At 42.4% G+C, this 23,211-nt stretch overlaps 1 protein-coding gene across 6 annotated transcripts in view; it reads right to left on the bottom strand.

Annotated features, from left to right (window-relative positions):
- Window positions 1–23,211, bottom strand: part of PAN2 (poly(A) specific ribonuclease subunit PAN2) — a 38,088-nt gene that overhangs the window by 2,195 nt on the left and 12,682 nt on the right. For 5 of the 6 annotated variants that reach the window (XM_089479319.1, XM_089479273.1, XM_089479282.1 and 2 more), the window contains exons 6-23: window positions 22,068–22,335; window positions 21,563–21,905; window positions 20,740–20,836; window positions 19,708–19,827; window positions 18,990–19,109; window positions 18,764–18,892; window positions 18,092–18,291; window positions 16,539–16,681; window positions 15,350–15,453; window positions 14,780–14,878; window positions 14,235–14,311; window positions 11,550–11,691; window positions 10,479–10,616; window positions 10,296–10,355; window positions 8,564–8,654; window positions 4,223–4,380; window positions 3,944–4,087; window positions 1,894–2,073 (exon numbers count right to left, since the gene is read on the bottom strand). In XM_089479319.1, the coding sequence (XP_089335445.1) occupies window positions 1,894–2,073; window positions 3,944–4,087; window positions 4,223–4,380; window positions 8,564–8,654; window positions 10,296–10,355; window positions 10,479–10,616; window positions 11,550–11,691; window positions 14,235–14,311; window positions 14,780–14,878; window positions 15,350–15,453; window positions 16,539–16,681; window positions 18,092–18,291; window positions 18,764–18,892; window positions 18,990–19,109; window positions 19,708–19,827; window positions 20,740–20,836; window positions 21,563–21,905; window positions 22,068–22,335 (2,613 nt within the window). The remainder of the gene's footprint in view (window positions 1–1,893; window positions 2,074–3,943; window positions 4,088–4,222; window positions 4,381–8,563; window positions 8,655–10,295; window positions 10,356–10,478; window positions 10,617–11,549; window positions 11,692–14,234; window positions 14,312–14,779; window positions 14,879–15,349; window positions 15,454–16,538; window positions 16,682–18,091; window positions 18,292–18,763; window positions 18,893–18,989; window positions 19,110–19,707; window positions 19,828–20,739; window positions 20,837–21,562; window positions 21,906–22,067; window positions 22,336–23,211) is intronic. The other variant, XM_089479311.1, reaches the window with a different exon arrangement.

Below are 23,211 nucleotides of genomic sequence, written 5' to 3'. Positions count from 1 at the left end.
GGTGGCTGACATCTTTCTCTGAAGATGCCAGCCACAGAGGCTAGTGAAACGTCAGAAACAAACTCTTCTAGAACATGGCCACATAGCCCGAAAAACCCACAAGAAACTATGGATGCTGGCCCTGAAAGCCTCCGACTTCACATTAAAAAATTGTGTCCTGTCTCAAAAGTGTACAAAATGGAATGTATTGGTCTGATTTATTATAGCCAACAGTCTACTTGAGCAGTTCTCAAGCTTTCTTCATGAAGTCTTTACATTTGGCCTTGTTTGTCAAAATACACTGAGCCACTGACCATGCAACCTCAGTGCACTGCTGGAGGAGAGACTGGGGCATATTCTAGAGCCCCTGTTCAGTTCAGTACAGGGCACTAACCAGACTTCCTGGTCCCCAAGATACACCCAGTATTCTTCTGTGGCTGCTTGCTGCAGGACAAGCGAAGAAGTGGTAGTGAACCTGCTGCCTCTTCAGGAAAGCTTGTTCAGCCCTGAGAAGGTCCTAACAAGCTTCTAAGATCTAGAAAACCTGCATGAAATAAGCTGAGAAAGTTGGTGATAAGTACAAATTTTTGTCCAATTCCCTTCATGCCCCCATGATTTCTGAACTATGGGCCTTTGATCAGATGTGGATAACCCAAGGCCCTCTAGATGTTTTCAGACTGCAATGATCCTTATCACTGACTGTGATGGTTGAGATTTGAAGCCCAATAACATCTGGAGGGCCACAGGGTTCCCCACCTGCCTTTAAGGCAGGGTTCCTGGATTTTATCTTGCAAAAAGTATCAAGTATGCATAATGAGAGAGCCAGCATGCTGTAGTGGTTTGAGTTTTGGACTATGGATCTGGGTTTGAATCATGTCACTCAGCCATGAACATCAGTGGGCGATGTTGGGAAAGTCACATTCTAAGCCTCAAAGGAAGGCAAAGACAAATCTTGCCAAGAAAACCCCATGATAGGTTTGCCTTAGGGTAGCCATAAGTCAGAAACAACTTATGGCTACCCTAAGGCAAACCTATCAGGTAGAAATTTATTGTTGTTGTTGTTGTTGTGTGCCTTCAAATCATTTCTGATTTATGGCAACCCTAAGGTGAACTTATCACATGGTTATCTTGGCAAGGTTTATTTAGAGAGGATTTGTCCTTGTCTTCAGCTGAGGCTATGAGAATGTGACTTACCCAAGGTCCACCCAGTGGGGTTTCATGGCTGAGCAGGGAATCCAACGTGGTACCCAGAGTCATATTCCAACACTCAAACCACTATGCCACACTGGTTCTCAATGGTATTTTATTGTTTAAAAACTGTTATAAGTCACCTTGTAAACTTATAAGTAGGCAATCCACAAATAATAAATATTAAACTTGTAAGAATAAAGGTCAGGAAAATAAATCATGTTAATGAAATGCTTACTAAATATAATATAAATAAAAATAAACACAGTGTGAACTTGTACACAGTGTTTTCCACATCCTATGATAAAATCCTGTTTTTTTCATTTAGGATGCCCTGCCACTTTACTTCTCGTATTCAAAAGCATAAACTTAGCCGCAATTTCATAAAGCAGGAATGGGTGACTAATGGTGACTCTTCAGCTTGTTGGACTGCAGCTTCCATCAGTACCAGCTACCATAACTAATAGTGAAGGATTATAGGTCTTGTTGTCTTACACCACCTGAATGGTTTCAGGTTGCCAAGCCCACTTCTAGATTCTCCCTCCATGCCATTTTCTCATATTTTATCATTCACCTTGCCCATTCACAATTAACTGCACTCCTCAGTGTTGTTACTTCTTCTAGAAACAAACACACATACAAGCAATGTCCCCCTCCCTATTTTCATTCAATATAAGCAGCTGTGTGGAAAAAAAATAATATCAGAATTTGGAAGGAAGCAGTCACCATGATGTTGATGACCCGGAAATCTTTCTGCAACCCGTGGCCCACAAACTTGACCCCAACGTCAATCAGAAAGCGCAACTTCAGGTAGGTGGATTTGAGGGTGGTGAGGTGTTTAGAAGAAATTTTGGCATCCAGATCACCTGGCTTTATTCCTGAGTACTGAGTGAGGTAATCCACCACCTACAAGAGCAAAGAAAGCATAGTTACTGTGGTAACTATGGTTACTATGGCGAGAAAAGAAACACTGTACTTCAGGCGGAGGCTCCTTCTGCTCACAGGGAAGAGGATACCCTGAGATGTTGGGTCCTGCCACCCACGTCAGCTGGCAGGAGCTCTTCCCGTGCACGGAGGCCCCTCCCATTCATAAACGTATACTAGTTAATAGGGAAAAGATAAGCAATATTAGGAAGTAAGTAAATTAAAAAAAAAAAACTAAAACCAAGCCAACTATAAAACTGCAATATGTTAAACACAGTCTGGAGAAATAACAACTCTTCTGTACATAAAACACAGAGATGTTAAAAGGAGGAAAAAGGACAGAAAGACACCTCTGCAATGTAATATACTAACTACTGGGAAACATATCCATCCTTCCAGTCTGGCGAAGAAGTCAGTGAGAGAGAGTGCAGAGGGGAGCCTGCAGCCTGGCCCACTTTAGAAAATCCAGGCATTAGAATGCTGTGTGTTGTTTTCTGCGAGATCTTGGTCAACCTCGGATCCTGCAGCACTTGTGCAATTTTTGCATGATTAACTGAAGAGATTAGGGATGGAGAAAAGAGGCTGTAAGAAAATATAAAGGAATATAGGCCCGTTCTGCACGGGCGTAAAGTGCATCCTGGGGACGTACTTGAGTTAGGGAAAGTGCGTGCCTTACACACGCACCTAACCCTAGTACGTCCCCAGGACGTACAAAATGGCAGCGCCCGTTCCACATGGGGGGCCGCCATGACTACATCACAACCGCGCCGCCTCCAAACAGGGCGGCACGGAAGTGACATAGTGGGGCCGCACGAGGGCGCCTGGAGTGCCCTTTCTGCGGACCCTGAAGGAGCTCCGTTTTGGAGCTCCTTCCACGATTTGCGTCGCTGGCGCAGCCTCTACACAGCTGCACCAGTGACGCAAATGAGAAAGGGGCAGAACGGCCCCTTTCTCCATGTCCCTGCTGCTGCCGGGTGTTCTTGGGGCGTGAAGCCCCAAGGACACCCCTTTCCAGGCTGTGGGGAAGCAGCCTTTTGCCACTTCGCCGCAGCCTGGAAAGCGGCGGATCGGGGCCTCAGAGGCTGCTGCTGTGGCAGCTGAGGCCCCAATCCGGTGGGGAAAGGGCCAGTTACAGGCCACCCCAAATGGGTGGTCTATAACACGCCATAGAGTGCATATAAAGGAAGGGGTTTTGTGAACATGAAGAGTTACAGAGCAGCTTGCTTATTCTATGGAGGAAGAACATTAACTGGATAGAACTCCTCCTTATGGAAAGAGATAGAAACCTCCAGAAATCCTGCCTAAGGGGATGAGAGGATTCAGCCATCCCAGGACACCCTCTTTCCCCAGGGCATGAAAGAGGGAATACACTCAGCTTTTAGAAACATGAGGAAAAGAAATCTAAATTGGCCAACAGCTGTAACACTGGTTTGAAGATTGGTTCTCCTTTTTTCTTCTAAAGTATTTTTCTCCTACTAATATTCTTATGCTGCATCCCTTCTGCCCAACCAGCAGGTTTAAAGAATGTAGGACTTTCTGTTGCTATCTCTAGCCAACCAAGGGTGTAGGGCAAAGGTAAGGAATGTGTGGCTCTTCAGATGTTTTGGGCTACAACTGCTATCATTCTTGACTACAGGCCATGGTGGCCGGCATTGATGCAGGTTCTATGCTCCTACTGCAGAGAGATACTGAGCCAATCTTTAAAGCAGAGTAGTACAATATGGGAAAGAATGCATATCCTATTTCACAAAACATTTGGAATAAACAGAGCTGAAGACCAAATTGTCCAAAGTTCCTTGGTCTAGGGCACCAGCATAACCTCTACCATGCTTTCACTGAGATGGTTTCATACCTGTTCTTGTGTGGAAATGTAGTCATCAATGAAGGGAACACCCTCGTTGGGACCCTGTCCCCTGACGCAGGTGATCCTTGCCACTGACATCTGGCTGGGCTTGATGGTAGACTTGGTCCCATCACTGCGAAGTTCAGCTTCCTCCTATTACAGATTTTTAAAAGGGTGAATAGAGGTGCTCTGTGGTAAAACAGGGCATTTCTCTAAAGCTTAAGCTCAAAACAGCCCAAGTTTAGGATTCTTCACACCCTCTTCCTTCTCCCCCTGTGCAATGTGTACCTCATTAAGAGTGACAAACTCTGCATCCAGTCCCACCAGGTCTCCTGCTTGTGGCATCTCATTCAGCATGAGTGGGATAAAAGTGGCATGGCATTTGCGCTGTTTGCGGGCGAGGGAGGCTTCTGCAAGCAGCACACTGGCTTCGATAGGATTCTTGACTTAAAAGTGGGACAAGAAATGTGATTAGCTGATTCATTCAACTCTAGGATGCCTATTGAGATTACAGTCTTAAGAAAAAGCAGGGAAATCTCACCTTGGCTGGGGGATGCCCCGAGGAGAAGGCCACATGGGAAGGGACTCCTTTTATACTGTATATAAAATTGATTTCCAAAGTTCTAAGCTGAGTGGAAAAGATCAGTCACTCAGAACAATGTAGGGAAGTAGAGGGCTAGGATTTTTCATAAATCTGATGCTATCATAAAGCTGACTCACTTAGAGGATTTACTGTACTCAACGTCAGCAAAGGAAGGATTTTCCTATTAGGAACAGACTACAGCAAGGGAATCTGATAACATTAATTCACACAGCACAAGAAGCATACCCAAATGAGTTTGGTGCTATGTAAAGGTTAGGAGTGCAACAACACCAGTTCCTATTTACATCGTTCAGGATACACTATATTGTGGCAGGACCATTGCAAATGTTTCTGAGAATCTGTCAGTTGCTGTGAAGTTAAACCTGTGCATATACGGAATAGTCAAGACTTGTGGGAGGGGTTTTGCAATGTGCCTGAATTCAGCCCACTTCTACTGATTTCGGTTTCCTAGTGCCACTCAAAGGTTGTGCAATTGCACTTTGACTTGCATCAGCAAAATAGTTTCACTGGAAATAGTGGTTTTGGGTCTCCCTGTTTGAATGCTGCACTCTATAATGACAAGTCCTTTCCACTGTATCATGATGATGGCCTGTTACAGACAGGCCAAAATAAAGCTGCTTCGAGTCACTTTGGAGGTATGGTATTTCAATGATGCATGCGTCCTAAGAGTCCAAAAGCCACACCAAAGCCACGCGCCAGTTCTAAGGACTAGAGTGCAGATTTGGTGCGGCTTTTGGACTCTTAGGACGCATGCATCATTGAAATACCATATCTCCAAAGTGACTCGAAGCAGCTTTATTTTGGCCTGTCTGTAACAGGCCGATGCTTCACTTCCTCTTGACTGCAGTATACTTCCTCACGAAATGTACTCACATTCTTCCCTCAATCTTTGAGGCATATGACTACCTCACGGCAACTTTCTTGATCCTCACACTCCCTTTGTGAACTAGAGTAGGGCTATTCCTCTAAGAAATGAAATGCTGTTACATGGTGGGTCTCACTGGAATTTCCTACTCAGGAAGTTGTCAGTTTTCAACACTTGGCAAAACAGAGACTAAGAAGGCAGCAGAGAAGGTCAAAAAGTGAGAGCATAGGGGATACATGGACGAGAAATGGGACTGGACCTGATCAGCTCAAATACACAGCCTATTATAAGCAACAGACCCGGGACAGACGGGCCAAAAGCGGTGTGCCGCTGCCGATACTAGGATTTGGGAACACGCAGTAACTGCATGCTCCTGAACCCTAGCATGTAACGGCAGCGGCATCATAGCGGCATCCCGTCCACACGGGCACCACCATGATGACGTAAGCAAAGTGCAGCATACAGAAGTCGCTGTGTGTCGCCTACATCAACCGTGCGCCAATGGCACACTCATGATATGCGCCTGGTGCCTTAAAAAGAACCCGTTTTTTCTGGTTCTTTTTACTGTGGAGGGACGCTGCATGGTTTGCCTGCTGCGGCTTCCCTCCAGAGTTAAAACCGACGCCTTCAGCCCACCCTTTCGGTGAGGTATGTACTGCACCAAAGAGACCATTTTCCTCCTAGCAACTGAAGGTTTAAACGGTGCAGGGGGAGGAACAGTCCACATGGAGTTTCCGCCAAACACACCTGTTTTTGCAGCTGTTGCTGCTGCATTTGCTAATGCATTGTTAAATTTTGGAGGCAAGTCAGCGGAGGGAAGAAATACATATCCAGCTTAATATAAAGCTGCATGCCCAGACATGCTCTTGGAAGTGTGTGATCCAGCTTGGAAACAAACTATGCACTCGCATGCACCTTGTTTTAAAGCAAAAATGAAGTTTGGTCAATGCAGCCCCTTCATCCATTAGAAACTGCCCAGCCCTGGTTTAACATGAAGAGGCTTGAATCCCCATATGCCCACGCAAACCCACTGGGTGACCTTGGGCAAGTCACATTCTCACAGAGAAAGGCAAAAGCAAACCCTCTCTAAACAAATCTTGGCAAGAAAACCATGTGTTAGGTTCACCTTAGGGTTAACATAAGTTAGAATCAACTTGAAGGCACACAACAACAATTTCACTTTTTTCCCCCAAAAAGGGTTCTGTCCTGGGTCAAGTGTTATTTGACGTCTTCATCAATGACGTGGATGATGGAATAGATTGCATACCTATCAAATTTGCAGATGACACCAAATTAAAAGGGTAGCTAATACAGGATCAGAATTCAAAATGACCTTAACAGATCAGGAAGCTAGACCAAAACTAACAAAAATAAAAACTAACAGGGAGAAATATAGGATACTACATTTGGACAGTAACAATGAAATGCAGATATAGGAGAGGCAACATCTGACTTGACAAAAGTATATGTGAAAAGGATCTAGGAACCTTAATAGACCATAAGCCGGTCGTGAATGAACAGTGATGCAGCAGCTAAAAAAGCCAATACAGTTCTAGGCTGCATCAACAGGAGTACAGCAATAGCAAGTACATTTCTATACCGCTTATCAGTGCACTTAAGCACTCCCTGAGCAGTTTACAATTGGCCCCAACAATCTGGGTACTCATTTTAGTGACTTCAGAAGGACGCAAGCCTGAGTGGAGCTTCAGCCCCTGGCTAGGACTGAACTGGCAACCTTATAGTTTGTGAGCAAATGGCTGCAGTAAAGGCATTTAACTACTGCACCACCAGGGCTCCTTTACAGTGTACAGTGTCTAGAAGATCAAGGGAAGTAATAGTAGCACTCTATTCTGCTTTGGTCAGACCTCACTTGGAATACTGTGTCCAACTCTGGGCACCCCAATTCAAGAATAGAGACAAGCTGGAATATGTCCAGAGAAGGGTGACCAAAATGGTGAAAGGTCTAGAAACCATGCCCTATGATGAGTACCTTAGGGAGTTGAGTATGTTTAGCCTGGAGAAGAAAAGGTTAAGCGGTGACGTGATAGCCATATGGAAGGGTATCATATGAAAGAAGGAACAAACTTGTTTTCTGCTGTTGCAAAGATCAGGACATGGAGCAATGGATTCAAACTACAGGAAAAGATATTCCACTTAAACATTAGGAAGAACTTCATGATGGTAAGACCTGTTTGACAGAGGAATGCAGTGCCTTGGAGTGTGATGGATTCTCCTTCTTTGGAGGTTTTTAAATAGTGGCTGGATGGCCATCTGTTGGAAGTTTGAATGAGATGGCTCTTGTGGTCTCTTCCAACTCAATGGACCTTCTCACATGGGAGGCAAAGCATCCAAATTGTGTGGATAAACAGGGTTCAGGTCCCGGGAATATTCCGCAAAAGTGGGATTGTTTTCGGACGTGTCGGGCTAATGGAGCATTAACGTGACATTAACCTGTGCAGAAAGTGAGCAAAATCATGCCGCTTTTTATTTTCAGGATTTTCCCGGAAGTAAAAAGCGGTGCGATTTTCTGCACAGGTTAATGTCATGTTAATGCTCAATTACCCCAACGTTGTCCAAAAACAATTTCACTTTTGTGGGATATTGCCTGATTTAAACCCCGTTTATCCATGGGATTTGGTCTCTTCCCTCCTGTGTGATAAGGTCCTATAATTCTATGACTGTCAGGTGAATGTGCTAAATATGTAAATAATAGAACATTGAGAGATAACTAAGTAAGAATGTAAAGAACTGACTACAAGGGAAATGGAGTACCAGCTATTTCTTGGGATAAACCAATCAATTTAACCCTACACACTGGGATGCCCAGCTTTCTGCTTTAACCCACACTCTTGAACAGCATAGTGGAGTCTTATTACAGAAACTCTGGTGTTAACCATTCATATATGTTGGGGGATGGATTTAGGGTGTGTTGGTTTTATTTGACAGATTTTTCTCATACACCCACACACTCATGCACTAGGTGATTTTTCATAAGGATTTTCACACATAATATTTCTAAATACTTCAAGCTGTAGGGACAGAAGAAAGTGAGGCCTCTTGGAGTCAGTGCAGAGCATACTTGAATTTGGCTCCTGTAAGCAAAATAATTGCTCTAGCCCCATCCACATCATCAAAGACACATATGCACAGATTCACTCACTGATTAAATTATACTTGGAGTGAAGGTTCCTCCGCACATAATATAGGATAGCCGGCACCTTCCAGCTCATGTCAAATTGCACAGCTTCACACTGCAAATCCAAAAGGAAACACCAAATAAAAAGTAAGCAAAAATGGGAACACCAGGTACATCTGAGTTATGTGTGTACATATTGGATTGTTTTGGACCAGAATGCGCAAAGTGGGAGCAGACTAGAATTCCCAGATAATGTACTACAAGAAACTCATGGCAGGGCTTGACAAACAACCCAGCACAGAGCACTCTCAAGTCTGATTACATTCCTGGCATCTGGCTTAGATACCTTGTTATGATTGTATCTTTTCTTTTTTTCTTTTTTTTTACAATGAAATTAATGCTGATACCTACGTCCTTCCTATTGCGACTTAATACTTATTTGTTATTCTTTATTCTCCTAGGACAAAAAATAAGGCTTTATTTATTGGTCTGATGTCAACGTACATATTACTATTTCCTGTACAGGCATCCCATGCTTTTCCACCACTCATTTTTTGACCACTCGCTCTTTTGACTGTTCTAATCCAGAATCTGTATATTTGACATGGGGTCTGTTCTTTTGATTAATATCATTTAAAATGGTTGAAAGAATGGAGGATCATTATTTGGTTCAAATGGATTGGGAAGTGTGGGTTTTTATTTTTGAAGGGAGGTTATTACTTGATGAGCTAAGGCAATTATGGACTGGGCAGGGGAGGCATTACTAATACACTTTTATTTTGCCTGAAGGAACACTGTCTATGGCCATAGGAATTATCAAAGGGGGGAGAGATACCATTTTAGAATGCTTATTTTCTTTCCATGCGAGAAAGCATTTTAGCTAGGCAGCAGCGTGGGCTGAAGAGAACAATTTAGGGAAAGCAAGAGAGCATGCACAGACTTGATGGATGGCTGGGGAAGAAGATCCTCACAGCCATCGCAGCTGAACAGGAGGAAGCAGAGTCAGTTAGAGGTGCCAGCTCTTGTGAGGGAGGAACAGTTCAAAGAAAAACTCGGGAGTAGATCCCAGTGGCTCCATGGTGTCAGTGCGTTTGTGAAACCACTTCAGGATTTACTTTGAACTGTTCTTCCTTCATCACCTTTACCTCTGGCTGTTGGGAAAGCAGGGAAGGAGGAAAACCCATTAAAGTGGGAGCCCCCACAACTGTGACTGGCTGCAGAAAGCACACAATGAAGTGATCCGAGCTGAAACCACTACTGCCAGTGCTGCCACCACCTCCTCCTTCTCCTCTTCTCAGCTGTGATGGCAGTGAGGCACGTCATTCTTCTTCTTCTCCAGCCATCCAGTCAAAGAAGCGCTGCCCGCCACTGGTCCAAGCATGCCTGTCAAGCCTGCACACATCCTCCTACTTTCCCTCAATTATTCTTTAGCCCATGCCACTGCCTCGCCAAAACACTCCCTCACATAGAAAATATATATATACTAAAAATGGTATCTCTCCCCCATGCAATACAGGTGTCTCTCATCTTATTCAACAGATTAAGGTTCAGCAGTTTGACAATTTCCACTTTTTGACAGTCTTCTGGTCCCTAGCCCACCAGATATGTGGGGGCTTACTGTAATAGGTAATGCAGCACAAGATCTGATGCTTTATCTAACCTGCGGAGAAACACAGCTTTCTGAGGTTTTAAAAAGCAAGGTTCTTGTTGAGAAAAAATCAAGACCACAGAGTATGAAGTGTTCTGGTCTTTTTACCTTGTCCACAGGCTCAATGAGAAAGTCATTGAAGAGGTACCACTGTTGGTGTGTAACGCCCTAGGCAAACAGAAGGAGACGAGAAGCATTTATCAGTGGATTCTCCTTCAGTTTATACACCACTGATGAAAGGACAGGAGATGGGAACAGCACAGGTATTTTTTATTCTTTTAAGTAGCTCACCTCTTTTCTTTGGTGGTAGGTTTCCCCTACTTTGATATGCCCCACTAGGCTGCCTCCAGTGCGAGAGTCTAGAATATGCACAACAGTTGCCATGAGGTCATAGACATACATTGACTCCTGATCATCCAAGATGTTCAGCTGGAAAAAAGAAGATTATTCCACCAAGAGGTTTGATTTCTGAGTAGCTGAAGGACACAAACACACACACACTAAACTGACTACCAACTAACACCATTCTCCTGAACAAACTCCAGTATACAAATGGCAACTCTATGTACCATTGATTAGGACTACAGCCTAGATTTCTGTTCCAGGTCAGGAATTTCATCTATTTTTCCTGACACATAAACTGCTTCAGAGCATTCTTGCAGCATCTTTGTTATTTAAAAAAAGAGTAAGAAATGAGGGGAAAAGAGGCAACATTTTCAACACATCCACACTATATACTGCTTGCTATTTTTCTCAGAATGCTCCACAGCCTGGCTGGGTCTATTCAGATTCCTCGTACCCACTTGAGAAAGGGAAAACTCTTTTTGGCATACGCTACAGCTCTTGCTTGACCAAACATGACCTGTGTTTGCTTTCTTCCTAGAGCGTGAACCTTCTTCCATCTTATCCTAGATATCCTAGAAATGATTTCTAGCCATAGGAATCATTTCATCACATTTACAGCAGCATTATGATATCTGCACGCTTTTCCTTAGGCCAAATCAATTATTTCACTCCTTTAGTTTTTTTAAAACACTTGATGAAGTGGAGTGATGTAAAACCTCACATTACAAGGTTGCACAATAAACATATACCTGGTAGAATTTTGGCTTGTTTTTCTCAAGCATGTGTTTATTTTATGTCTGTTTGGTTCGGTTTATGACACTACCACCCCACTATCACTTACACTAACACAGAGGACACACCTACTATTTATCTACTAAACTTATTTCAGAGATGGTTGATGCAGCTGATTCTCTCTGAAATGGAGCAGAACTGGATTAGATCTCCTAGGTAAAGCTATGAAAACATTCCCCAATCAGTCACTATAATGTCCCTTTCTCGTGAAGAAATTATGCTTACTTCAGCACTTTCATCCCAGTTGTAAACCTCCAGCTCCTTATTCTTGGAGAGCTTCATCTTTATGGAATAAGGAATCCATATGTTTTTTAACTCTTCAACAGAGGTATAAGAGTGCCCACCTTCTGCTCCTCCCAGTTCATTCCTAAAGCAAAGTAAACACAAGAACAAACAGCACCAATGAGTTAGAAGAAAAGATAATAAGCAAGGCTGGGATGCTAAGCTCAATTTTGCAGCTTTCTGGAGTTAATTAGAATTACACCAACACACACAAACCAAAAAGCTTGAAAATTTTAGGGAGAAAGAACAGATGGTATTAGCCAGTTGATCATCTATATCAGTGATGTCCAAACTCTGGTCCTCCAGGTGTTTTGGGATTTCAGCTCCCAGAAGTCTCAGCCACCTTGGCCAATGGTCTGGGATGCTGAGAGCTGAAGTTCAAAACACCTGGAAGGTCAGACTTTGGACATCACTGATCTATATAATGCCTAATTCCTAAGCAAGTGTTTACCTCTCTGGAAGAAATGTCTATAATAGAAAATATGGTATCAAAATACAAAATCATCCATATATTTTACAGGCAAAATTTAAAATAGGAGTAATAATCATTCAGCCCTCCAGATGTTGGTGGAATGCAATTCCCAGCATTCCTCACAGCTAGTTAGGGCTGCTAGGAGCTGTAACAGCCCTTGTGGGCTGGAAAGCAATACAGAAATGCTTTAAATAAATAAAAACAAATACATACATTCCCACCCACCCTGAGTTAAAAGCAAGAAAGGATGGGGAGGAATCTGTTGATTTGTCATTCTTGATATAAGGGAACTACTTTGTGAAGAATAGATGTTACACTGGAATTAGGCAGGTCAGGTTATATTCCAAAGAATTAGGCAGGCCATGTTATATTACTGCTCTGATTTTTTTAATGTATACTTTGAAAGCTAAAATGATGTTTTTGGCTCACATCTATTTTATAGAAGGCAAGTATGCTCCTGCTCTGATTTTTGAAGTCATAACACATTAATGCAGCCTGGTAAAAGTTGGGCTGTGCGGAGACTAGCATTTTTTCCCTTTAATTTTTGTTGATGGTTGGCTAAAGATGGGCCTAGTTCAAATGCCATAATGAATTTCACAGCCTAAAGCTGTCTAGCTCAGAACTTTGGACACACAGGCTTCAAATGTATTTTAAGTCACAGAAGGGGAAGAGCGTGCAACATTCTCCCTCACAACTACTATGAGTATGTAAGCACAAAATCTTGGGATTGGCCAGGACTAGTACAAATAATAAAATCCTGTCCTTCTATCCTTGCTTCCACAAAACCAACTGCTCTCAAAAAGACCAAGATGGAGAACACATATTCTGAGTGTGGATTTCAGTACATTCATTTATGACCAATTCAGGACAGAAATGGAATAAAATTTTCCTTCAGCTATACCTCTGAATACAGAGAAGTCATCTGCAGTTCATAAGCAACTATGGCCAGATGGTAGAGGAAGAAATGATTATGAAATTAATAATTTCGGGAGCAACATTATTACATATTACAAATATACTGATGAATGATTATTGTATCAGAGCTGTGCAAACATTTCATAAGATAATTCATATCATACAACCCTGTTCAAAGCTTTCTACAACTACAGTATTCAAGAAATAATGCTTTACACAGAGTCGGCCCTTCTTACACACAGATTTTTTTATATACAGATTCAAGCATCCATGGTTTGAAAATGTTCAAAAAATATATAAATTTCAAATATCAAACCTTGATTTTCCATTTTTTTATAAGGGACACCATTTTGCTATGTCATTATATTTAATGGGACTTGAGCATCCACGGATTTTGTTATCCATGGGGGATCTTGGAACCAAACCCCAGCATATAACAAGGGTCCACCGTACAATCATTTTTCAGTCTACATGAAACTTATAGTTACTGTAGAAATTTCTTCCTATGAGCTTTGTTGTGTTTTATGCCATAGCATAAGCAACACAGAGACAGAAAGGATACTGCCTTTTATTCTTAACAGCAAGTGCTTTTAGAAGGATAAGGTTGGAATCTGATTGGAGAAAAGACAAATCAATAGGCATGGATAGAGCTTTATCATACCAGCCTCTTTCTCGCTGCGATCATGGGGGAAAAAAATAGAAACGGCAACTTACTGCTTTTATTTTTATTTTTTTTTGCACGACTGGGGACTGCTGCCCCATGGTACTCCCTTTCTGTCCTTTCCCTTAATTCTGCTCTCCCTCTCTGGTATGCCTTTGGTGTGTGTGTGTGTGTGTGTGTGTGTGTGTGTACTCTGTGTGTGTGTGTGTATCTTCTCATACAATTTCAGAGCTCTGCAGCCCCAATTTAACATTTAATTTTTTTAAAAAGAAACTTTGAAGGTGTGGAACTCTACAATTACGTGGGGAAAAAGAAGAAAAAATAGCAAAGGGGAGGGGAGAATGGGAGGACACAATGGCACCATGTGGTGGCCAATGCAACTACCCCAGGAATGGCTCTCCACACCTAGGGGACTGCGCTATTGGCAGCTCATTAATGGGTTTCTCCTGTGAATGAAAACTGATGACTAGGGGAAAGGAGCAGCTATGGGAGGGGAGTGGTGTCATGTGATCAGTGTTGCCGATGCCACTTCCCTCCTATGGAAATCGCTGTGTAAAAGCTCTTAGATGTAAATGCTCACCATTCCCCAAGAGATATTTCTCTACTGGTGGGGAGATCTAGGCCACCCTTCTTCATCATCAACTTCTTAAAGGAATACTGTTAAAAATAATAAATAAAAATAAATGTACATTCAAATACTCAGTGATTTCATTCAGCATCAGATACTTCCTACCTCTCCATGTCAGTATCAGGAAATTAAGAAAAGGAGTTGAAAAGATTCTAGACTTAATCCGATTACTTCACAACCTTTACCTTCCCTCTGAACTTACACATTTGCTCTGTCCTCAACGGCACTGGCAACTGATTTGGAGATACAGTGGGGCCTAAACACATATAACAAAACGAAAGCACACTCAATTGCTTAGATTTTTATTTTAGAAACTGACCACATAACATTGGCTTGAGTCTGTTGGGTTATTTTAATATAGGCCCCAGGTGTCAGGAGAGCAGGTTTCTTATTTGGGCAGGAGGATAAATCAAATTGAAAAACCACAGGGCAAAATCTGACCAAGCATTTTCTGACTGAGTCCTGACTGTATAATTAATACAGGTACTCATCTATACCTCTGCTTGCATTTTCCAGAATTCCGCCTCCTTGGAACTGTTCACTTCACAGTTAATGACCAAAACATCAGGCAAGCAGCGGATGTTGCGGGTCTGGACCTTGAATAGAAGGGAGAAGGCATGTGATGTAAGAACAAGTGGCAAAGATAAATACTTGGTACTAACACTGTGGTTTTATGTTAGACTTTATATTGCCTGATCAGACAAATGGTCCTTTCAGAAATCTTTTGTATACAGCAGAAGGGAGCACTAAATATTTCAGAAAAATCAGTATCAGAGGTTAAAATGACCAGAAATAAAACTATATGCCTCCTTTGGAACTGATTGTTTCATCTATGACATCAGTAAGAATTTTAACTTCAAAAGCATAATAGCGGTTACTCACAGCCCCTCCAATAGAACAGCTACATACTGGTGTCAGGGTGTTAGCTCTCCATTAAGCACCTAGTTTACATGATCAGGATGCTTTTGGTTGCTGCAACCTTGCAGCCATATACAGAGCTTAGTTGGTATCAGTGTCACAAAATAGGGTTGATTAGTCCATTAACACATGACTTCCCTCCCGCTTACCGTGGGTTGATATTTCTCACAATTCTCACACCACGCCTGGGTGTTCTGTTCCAGACAGATGCTCCTCTTCAAGATCTGAGCAAAATCATAATCTTTGATTTTATCTGGAAAGGTGGCAAGAAAAAAATGTGCAACCTTCACTGACTCAAAAATTAAGCTAGGAACTAAAATCTAACCAGCCAGAGAAATGCACTGAAGAAAATTCTGAGTGAACAAAGACCAGGTGCTAATCATGAGGATATCAAGAAACAGTTGCTTAGATTCACCAATAAGCATAACTCTAACTGATCCAAAGGTCTAAAATGTTTATCTCATTGAGCACTGCCCAGCCAAGTTGGGGCCCTAACTGTTTAGGTCTTCTCATATGAAGCCCAAACAAAACATGCAATTAACCAGGGAATTTATACTAATACTAGGTCCCCAAGGGGAGACACTAGTTTGAAGGGCTGAAATTTCATTACAGCTCACCCCACAGCCCTTCCAGGTGAAGAACAGGGTTTAAAAAATAAATAAAGGCAACCTTGCTTCAGAGTGGTGGACTCTACATATCTAGGCTCATATTTAGGTTCCTCAGTGAGCTGAGTGGGTTTTCTTCAGTAAGTTTACATCTTCTCCATGGAAAAGATGAGGAAATATAATTATAAAATGATATAGGGTTATTTTGAGAATTACCAGGACAAATCTTGCAAAGCACTGCTTATGTTAAGAAGTGCTATTGTAATTAAATAATAAAAGCCCTCTCTGTATATTCTTAAACATTCATTTTAGTATTTGAAGTTATCATATCACAAGAGACCTACCCAGTACTTATCTTGACTGTCATATGGGAAAGGACAGATTGTACTCAAGACAGATATCATAAAAGCAAGGAGCTTATAGCTTTCTTACTGACCAACTGCAACATTCTATAGATACGCCATTGACCATGTGGGTAGATGGAGATTCTGGGAGTTGTGATCCCAAAACCTAAGTTTTCCAAGTTCTAAACAGATGTATCCTATCACATCTTGGGAAACATAACTCCAACATAACTTTCAAGCCAAGTTGTTCCTGCCTCATAAGCCTGGAAAGACCAGATGGAAAGCCACAAGAGACTCAATGGAGCTGCCCTAAGTTTCAAAAACAACACCCACTCTACAATTCAGCTCCATGTTTCTTCTACTCCTTTATTAGTCCCTGACATTCATACCATTACTTTCTGGGTAAGAGAGAGTAAAAAGGAGTGTTGAAGATACTCGGACTGTCTCTTTGCCACAACGACACATGCTGCAATTCTCCACTTCACAGCTGAAAAGCTGCCCAATGACTGAGTCCCCCGAAGATCCAAAGCTGCTAGAAGAAAGAAGACTATTTTAGCAGAACCTTGAATCAGGCATTCACGTGAGCAATGCTGAATTGCACAGAGGGAGAAGGTCAATTTCCCCACCTGTGCCCCCTCCTCTCTGGCCCTGGTGTGGTCAGGTGCTGCTGAAGTGGCAGGAAAAACGATGGCAATGGTAGCAGCCTACTAAGAGACCAGTGCTCAGAGCCACACTGCGAACTTCCAAGGAAGCTCCCTCCCAGCTATCCTAGAGTGACTACTGGTGCGCGCTGTATTCACACCTTGCATGTGTTGGATCAACACCTCCTTTCCTAGCCCATTTCACACTGAATGTATACAGCACAGGGAGGCAGTGGAATGGAGGGATTTTCCCTCATCTGGTTGCTCCCTACATCCTCCATAGCTGCAGTGCTCTCTAAGCCTTGCTCCTGTCCACCTGTGACAGCATGGGGTGAGCTAGAAAGGAGGGGAGAGTCTCCAGGCAGGCCAGCAATCTTCTCTCCAGACCAGGGAGGTCTGGACATATCCATGGTCAGCTGTTTGAAAATTCCTTGACTCCTGGGAAGCGGTGGTGGGGAGAGGCATGAAGGGGTGAAAGCATCAGAAAGAACCCAAGAGAAGGAAGGTAAGAGAAGGGTGGGTTTTTTTTAAAAGAGCACTGATAGGAACTAATGAGGATAGGAGAGAAAAGGGTTAAAGTTCAAATTAGGGCAGGAAGACTGAAGGAAAAAAGGCATCCAATCTGAGTGAATAAGACTGACCCCATGGAGACATAGAAAAAGGTCTACCTTCTTTCTGCCTGTTGGAGTGAGTGGAAGGAGCAACACATACAAAGAATGTTTGTCCCATCACTACTGGGAAATACACTGACTACTGTTGTTATTAATGTGAATTTTCAGTGATATATAGTCGGCCCTTCTTATACACGGATTTTTTATACATGGATCCAAGCATCCACGGTTTGAAAATGTTCCAAAAAAGTATAAATTTCAAATATCAAACCTTGATTTTCCATTTTTTATAAGGGACACCATTTTGCTATGTCATTATATTTAATGGGACTTGAGCACCCACGGATTTTGTTATCCACGGGGGATCTTGGAACCAAACCCCAATGTATAACAAGGGTCCACTGTACTTTTATTATTATGCACAGCTGTAAAAAGATTAATATTCAACATATTTCTTATTATAATAGTGTTGCACACTGTTACTGTTGCTTTCCATTCTTGTTTTCAATTGCTTTGCTGTCTGGAATTAGTCTTGTTTCATGATACTGTTTCATTGGACACAAACCAGAATGTGTTGGTAGATTCCTAAAAATTGCATAAGGCTGAAATCACCATAAACTGTGTAACCTCAATCCCTTCAGAGTAGGCCAGAATGGATGGATGGAAAATGTTTTGGAAAATGTTTAATACCTGCTGCCAATGCCCCGGTAAGCCTGAGGGCCTTCCTGCTCTTGAGTTTCCTGATGGAGTTGGGTCAGAATGAAACGGTTCCAACTTTGAATCAATCGCCCTAAATTCACTTTTCCCGTAGCCTCATCTGAATCAGCCAAGATCAGTCCCAAAGCAGCTGCCTCTGGAATAGTGCGGAAGGCACGCAGGAAGTTACTACCCTAGGACAAAAAACATGAACAGACAATTGCTTACATTGGGTTAATGACCAAAGCCTGAAAAATACTCAGCTCAAGACTGCTCTATGGCATCTTGTAAGTATGACCCCGTACAGTCAGGCCAAAATAAAGCTGCTTCAGGTCACTTTGGAGGTATGCTGTTTAAATGATGCATGCATTCTAAGAGTCTGGAAGCCGTGCCAAAGCCACTCTCCAGTCCTAAGAACTGGCCCCTTTCTCCTCTTCGCCACACTTGTTGGGGGGTGTCCAGGGGCATGAAGCCCCATGGACACCTCTTTCCAGGCCATGGAGAAGCAGCCTGGAAAAGCGACAGATTGGGGCCTCTGGGCTGACCTGCCCCAACCCGGTGCAGAAAGGGGTGGCTGTGAACCACCCCTTTTCCGTGTTCTGTACTGGGCTTAAATTACATCCTACTAAATATTCTGCATGGTACCTTAGATCTACCCATCTTTACCTGACAAGGGTCTCCTCTGGACAAGTCCAGCATGTGGAATAAGAACCCCAGTTCACAGCTCAGGCAAAACTCTTTCTGGCACAAATGATTCTGGACCAAGCAGCGGACAGGCTCCAAAAAATAAAGGACCTGGAAAAGGAAATAATGGACAGAAGAGACTGGGGTTGTCAGAGGAATGAAGGGACTGTACAAAGCCATGACACAGAGAAGGTAACATTGTGCTTACCTGGATCATGCAGTTACAGTAAGCATTTGGGATGTGGGGCTCTAGACCAGCAAAAAGAGTCTTGTTATAATGTTTGAAGTCAAAGTCCTCAAGGCCCAGTTTGGAATATTTGATTGTGACCTTAATAAGACAAAGCACATAATATCCTTGAGTGGCAGTATGATGACAGAAATACACTGGGGCACATGCTCACTTAGCACGTCAGCATGAGAGAATTTCACTGTACTTGAAGCAATTGAAATATCTCTCATTCTTTTCAGACAAGCAAAAGCACACCTGATTTCAGACTTTAATCTGAGAAGCTACTGAGATAATTCATATTTCAGTGCAGTTCCTGTGATTCATATCACAGAAAGTTGCCTATCACAGAAAGTTGCAGAAGTAACACCAAACTCAACATTATCTCCCATTAGCTTTTCTCGCTCCACTTCATGAAAAAGGAAGTAATCTGCACTGCTTGGATTGGACTATGAGTAAGACACATATTTTACCCACCCCGGTTTAGCAAGCTTTATTATACATCAGAGAGGACTGTTCTCTTGTATAACAGATCAAATTCATTGTGTGGATATGATGAGAATCTGCAAAGCATGTTGCAAATAACGCTGCATTTCATGACAGGTCCTTTTATGCTGCTTTCTTCTGAAAATCTCTCATATCTGTTCATATTTTCCTCTGTAAAAAATGTAAACACCCAAGATAGCAGGTAAATACAAACCTTCCTGTATTTCTTTGCCACCATATAGATATGTGGCTCTTCTTCTCGTCCAATGGGGGATTCAGGGACCTGGCTGAAATTGTCAAACTCATTATCAAGCTCTTTCAGCCGATAGGGAATCTGCAGAAAACAGGAGCATGCTAACCTTAACAGATAGATTGTATACCATATCTATTCTTACTTTATGGTTTTCAAGATTAAAACAGAGGTAATACATACTCTAGAAGCAGGTGTGCTTTAAAAATTGGTATATAGACCCACTTTGACCCTAATATGCACAAGACAATCAAATCCCTTTCCCCCAATGCATCTGATGAAGTAGACTGAAATCTATGAAAGCTCATACTGCCAATTTCTTTCTTTCAGTTAGTCTCAAAGGTGCTACAGTATCTCTCTACATACTGTTTCTACAGACTAACACAGCTATATCTTTATATTCTACCCTTTTCCCCTACTATGTGACTCTCAAATGTACTGAATATACTATGAATAATAATTATAAATCCAGAACATTTTGCTATCATGTAGCATACATGACAGATAGAGTTAATATATGTCCAGTTTTACTGTAGCATGTTCATGTAGATCAAACATCCAAGGTAAAATTTACTGACACCAAATCACAATGTTCCAATACCCACAAATTTACCGGATCTGCTGGTTAGGTTAAGTGACAGCCATTAGGATACATAGGTGAAGCTATACATCCTGTTCTTAAGCTCAAAACCATATCCCATACCAGTGCAAGCTTATGTCTTAATGCAAAGATTTTTTTCTCTCTTTCATCAACATAAAGCAGTGATGGTGAACCTGTGGCTCTCCAAACACTGTTGAACTGCAACTCCTATCAGTGGTACAGACAACAGGAAGATGGGAGTTGCATTCCAACAACCTCTGAAGAGACCCACTCCTGATGTGAACCATATGCCCCTGTGAAATAATGTAGATCTTTGTAATATTTCTGACCACTGTTCAGTACTGCAACTCCCCAAGTCCTTAACAAGCACAATTTGATGCCTGTTCCAGGACTACCTGATTTCGGAGCTTGGTCCTTGGGTTTGGAGCATACCCAATGAAGCCAACTTTTTTCATAGTTCGGAGGATCTCTGGGTCAACTGGTGGGGCTCGTCTATAAAACAAACTGTGGTTAAGACACAGCTTTCAAGTCTTGCATGATAACGTTCTTTAGCACTGTCCCCCTTAAACAGTGTAACCCCCTGAAGAAATACAGGCATCTATTAGAAGAATTTTATACAATCCAGAGACTATTGGTCTAAACACACTGCAGAAATAATCCAGTTTGAGACTGCTGTAACAGCTCTGGCTCAGTGCTAGGGAATCTTGGCAATTGTGGTTTATTGTGGCACCAGAGCAATCTCTGACAAAGAAGGTTAATGTCTCACAAAACTAGTTCCCAGGATTCCCTACCACTGAGCCAGGAAAGTTAAAGAGGTCTCAAACTGGATTATTTCTGTGGTGTGTTTTGGACCTTTGTCTCCAAAGGTAGTCATTATAAAATGTATTATTCTTATGCATTATAATATGTATAAAATAAAGTATTCTCCACTTTAGTTTCTGAATGTAAATACAGATTGGGTGTTCCTTATCCAAAAATGTATAGCCTAGCTTGTGTCCCATCTAGGATCTAATTGGTCACTTACAAAAAAATGTATAAATGAGTAAAAGCTAAATTAAGAACATATATAATGTAAAACCATGAAAACAAAACAGTAGTGACATATTAACAAGGAGGATAGGAAAAGAGGAAAGATTCAGTGAACAGCACTAACTTATCTTTCAAATTACCCTTTAAAGATCTGTCCTTCTTTTGAGATCTCCTGTATTAAAGCATTACCTGGGTGCAGGGACTGAGTTTGCAGCTGGCCAGTCTGACAATAGTGATTCAGTGGTCAATGGCACAGGAATAAGTGAAAGGGGCATGAGATCTTGGTTCCAATCAAGGTGGGGCAAAGAGTCCACAATACAAGGCAAGGCAAAGTCAGTCTCCCGAGAGTAGGCATTGAAGGTGATCTCAGGTGAGTCAGCCCACAGGTGGACACAGCCTTCTGAATCTCCAAAGACCATGGCTTGCTTGCTGGCTGACACATCAAAGCTCATGATTAGCTGGCCCACTGTATTCACATGGAAGATGTCAGCAGGGTTGGCCAATCCAGTGGGCTCACAGAACTGACACTGACCTAAGTGAGACAAAAGAGGAGAAAAAACCAACAGGAACTCAGTTTCTCTCCAGAGATTTACTCAAAGTAAATACATTCCTTTACACTGGGGTTAACTCTGAGGTTCCAGTAAGTCCACCAGCAGAGTTTGAGGATACAGAACATACCTGTTCAGCTACCCACCTGTCTGTGAGATGATGGCCAAACGAGATGTATAGGTAGGAATGAACTTCAGAAACAGAGGATCAATATGGACTTGCAAAGGTGTAATGGCTCGTAGCATGCGGAGGTCATATACTTTGAGAAAACGATCACAGGCAAGACCGTTCATCCGACTGGAGAAGCCACATGTCACCAATAAGTTGCCATGGACATCAAAATCTGAAAGGCTTCCTGAGTAGGCATCAAACTCATGCTCCACAGCAAAGGTACGGAGGTCACGTAAGGACACCTAATTAAAAAAACAAGAAGATATTCATGAGAGTTGTTCACATGAGAAACAGAATGGCATAAATGGAGCATCACAGAATAGTGACAGAGATCACTAGCTAAACATCTCTATTTTATTCTATTCTCTATTCTATTCATGATACAGACGAAGTTTTGGGTTTTGGATGTTAACTAGGAAAGCCTGTGATCTGAAGATGCCAGCCACAGATGCTGGCGAAACGGCAGGAAGAAAATCTTCTAGAACATGGCCACATACCCCGAAAAACCCACAAAAAACCAAGGATGCCAGCCATGAAAGCCTTCGACTTCACACCTGCGATCAAGTTTACCATAGATGAGGCAGGTGCCTCAATCCCCTTTTCTCTGTCTCCCTCTGTGCCTCATGGCACCCCGAGGTTTCACAGAATCGTAGAGTTGGAAGAGACTTAAGGGCCATCAAGTCCAACCCCCTGCCATGTAGGAATAAATAATCAAGCTTCACAGACAGATCCAGCCTCTTTTTAAAAATCTTCAAAGAAGGAGACTCCACCACACTCCGAGGGAGTTTGCTCCACTGTCAAACTGCTCTTAATGTCAGGAAGTTCTTCCTAATGTTGAGGTGGAATCTCTTTTCCTGCAGTCTGAACCAACTGGGCTGGGTCCTAGTCTCTGGAGCTGCTGAAAACAAGCTTGGTCCAGCCTCAATATGACATCCCCTCAAATATTTAAACAGGGCTATCATATCACTACTTAACTTTTTCTTCTCCAGGCTAAACATACCCAGTTCCCTAAGTCATTCCTCACAAGGCATTGTTTCTAGACCTTTCACCATTTTGGTCACTCTCCTCTGGACACACTCCACAGGTTTTATAACCTTTCATTGGGAAGCACCTCAAAG

Source organism: Sceloporus occidentalis, unplaced genomic scaffold (assembly GCF_023333645.1).
Source record: "Sceloporus occidentalis isolate IW3139 unplaced genomic scaffold, rSceOcc1.0.p SCAF_1, whole genome shotgun sequence".
NCBI classification, from domain to species: domain Eukaryota; kingdom Metazoa; phylum Chordata; class Lepidosauria; order Squamata; family Phrynosomatidae; genus Sceloporus; species Sceloporus occidentalis.
The sequence above is the reverse complement of the archived record's forward strand: the minus strand, read 5'-3'. Positions and strand labels throughout refer to the sequence as shown.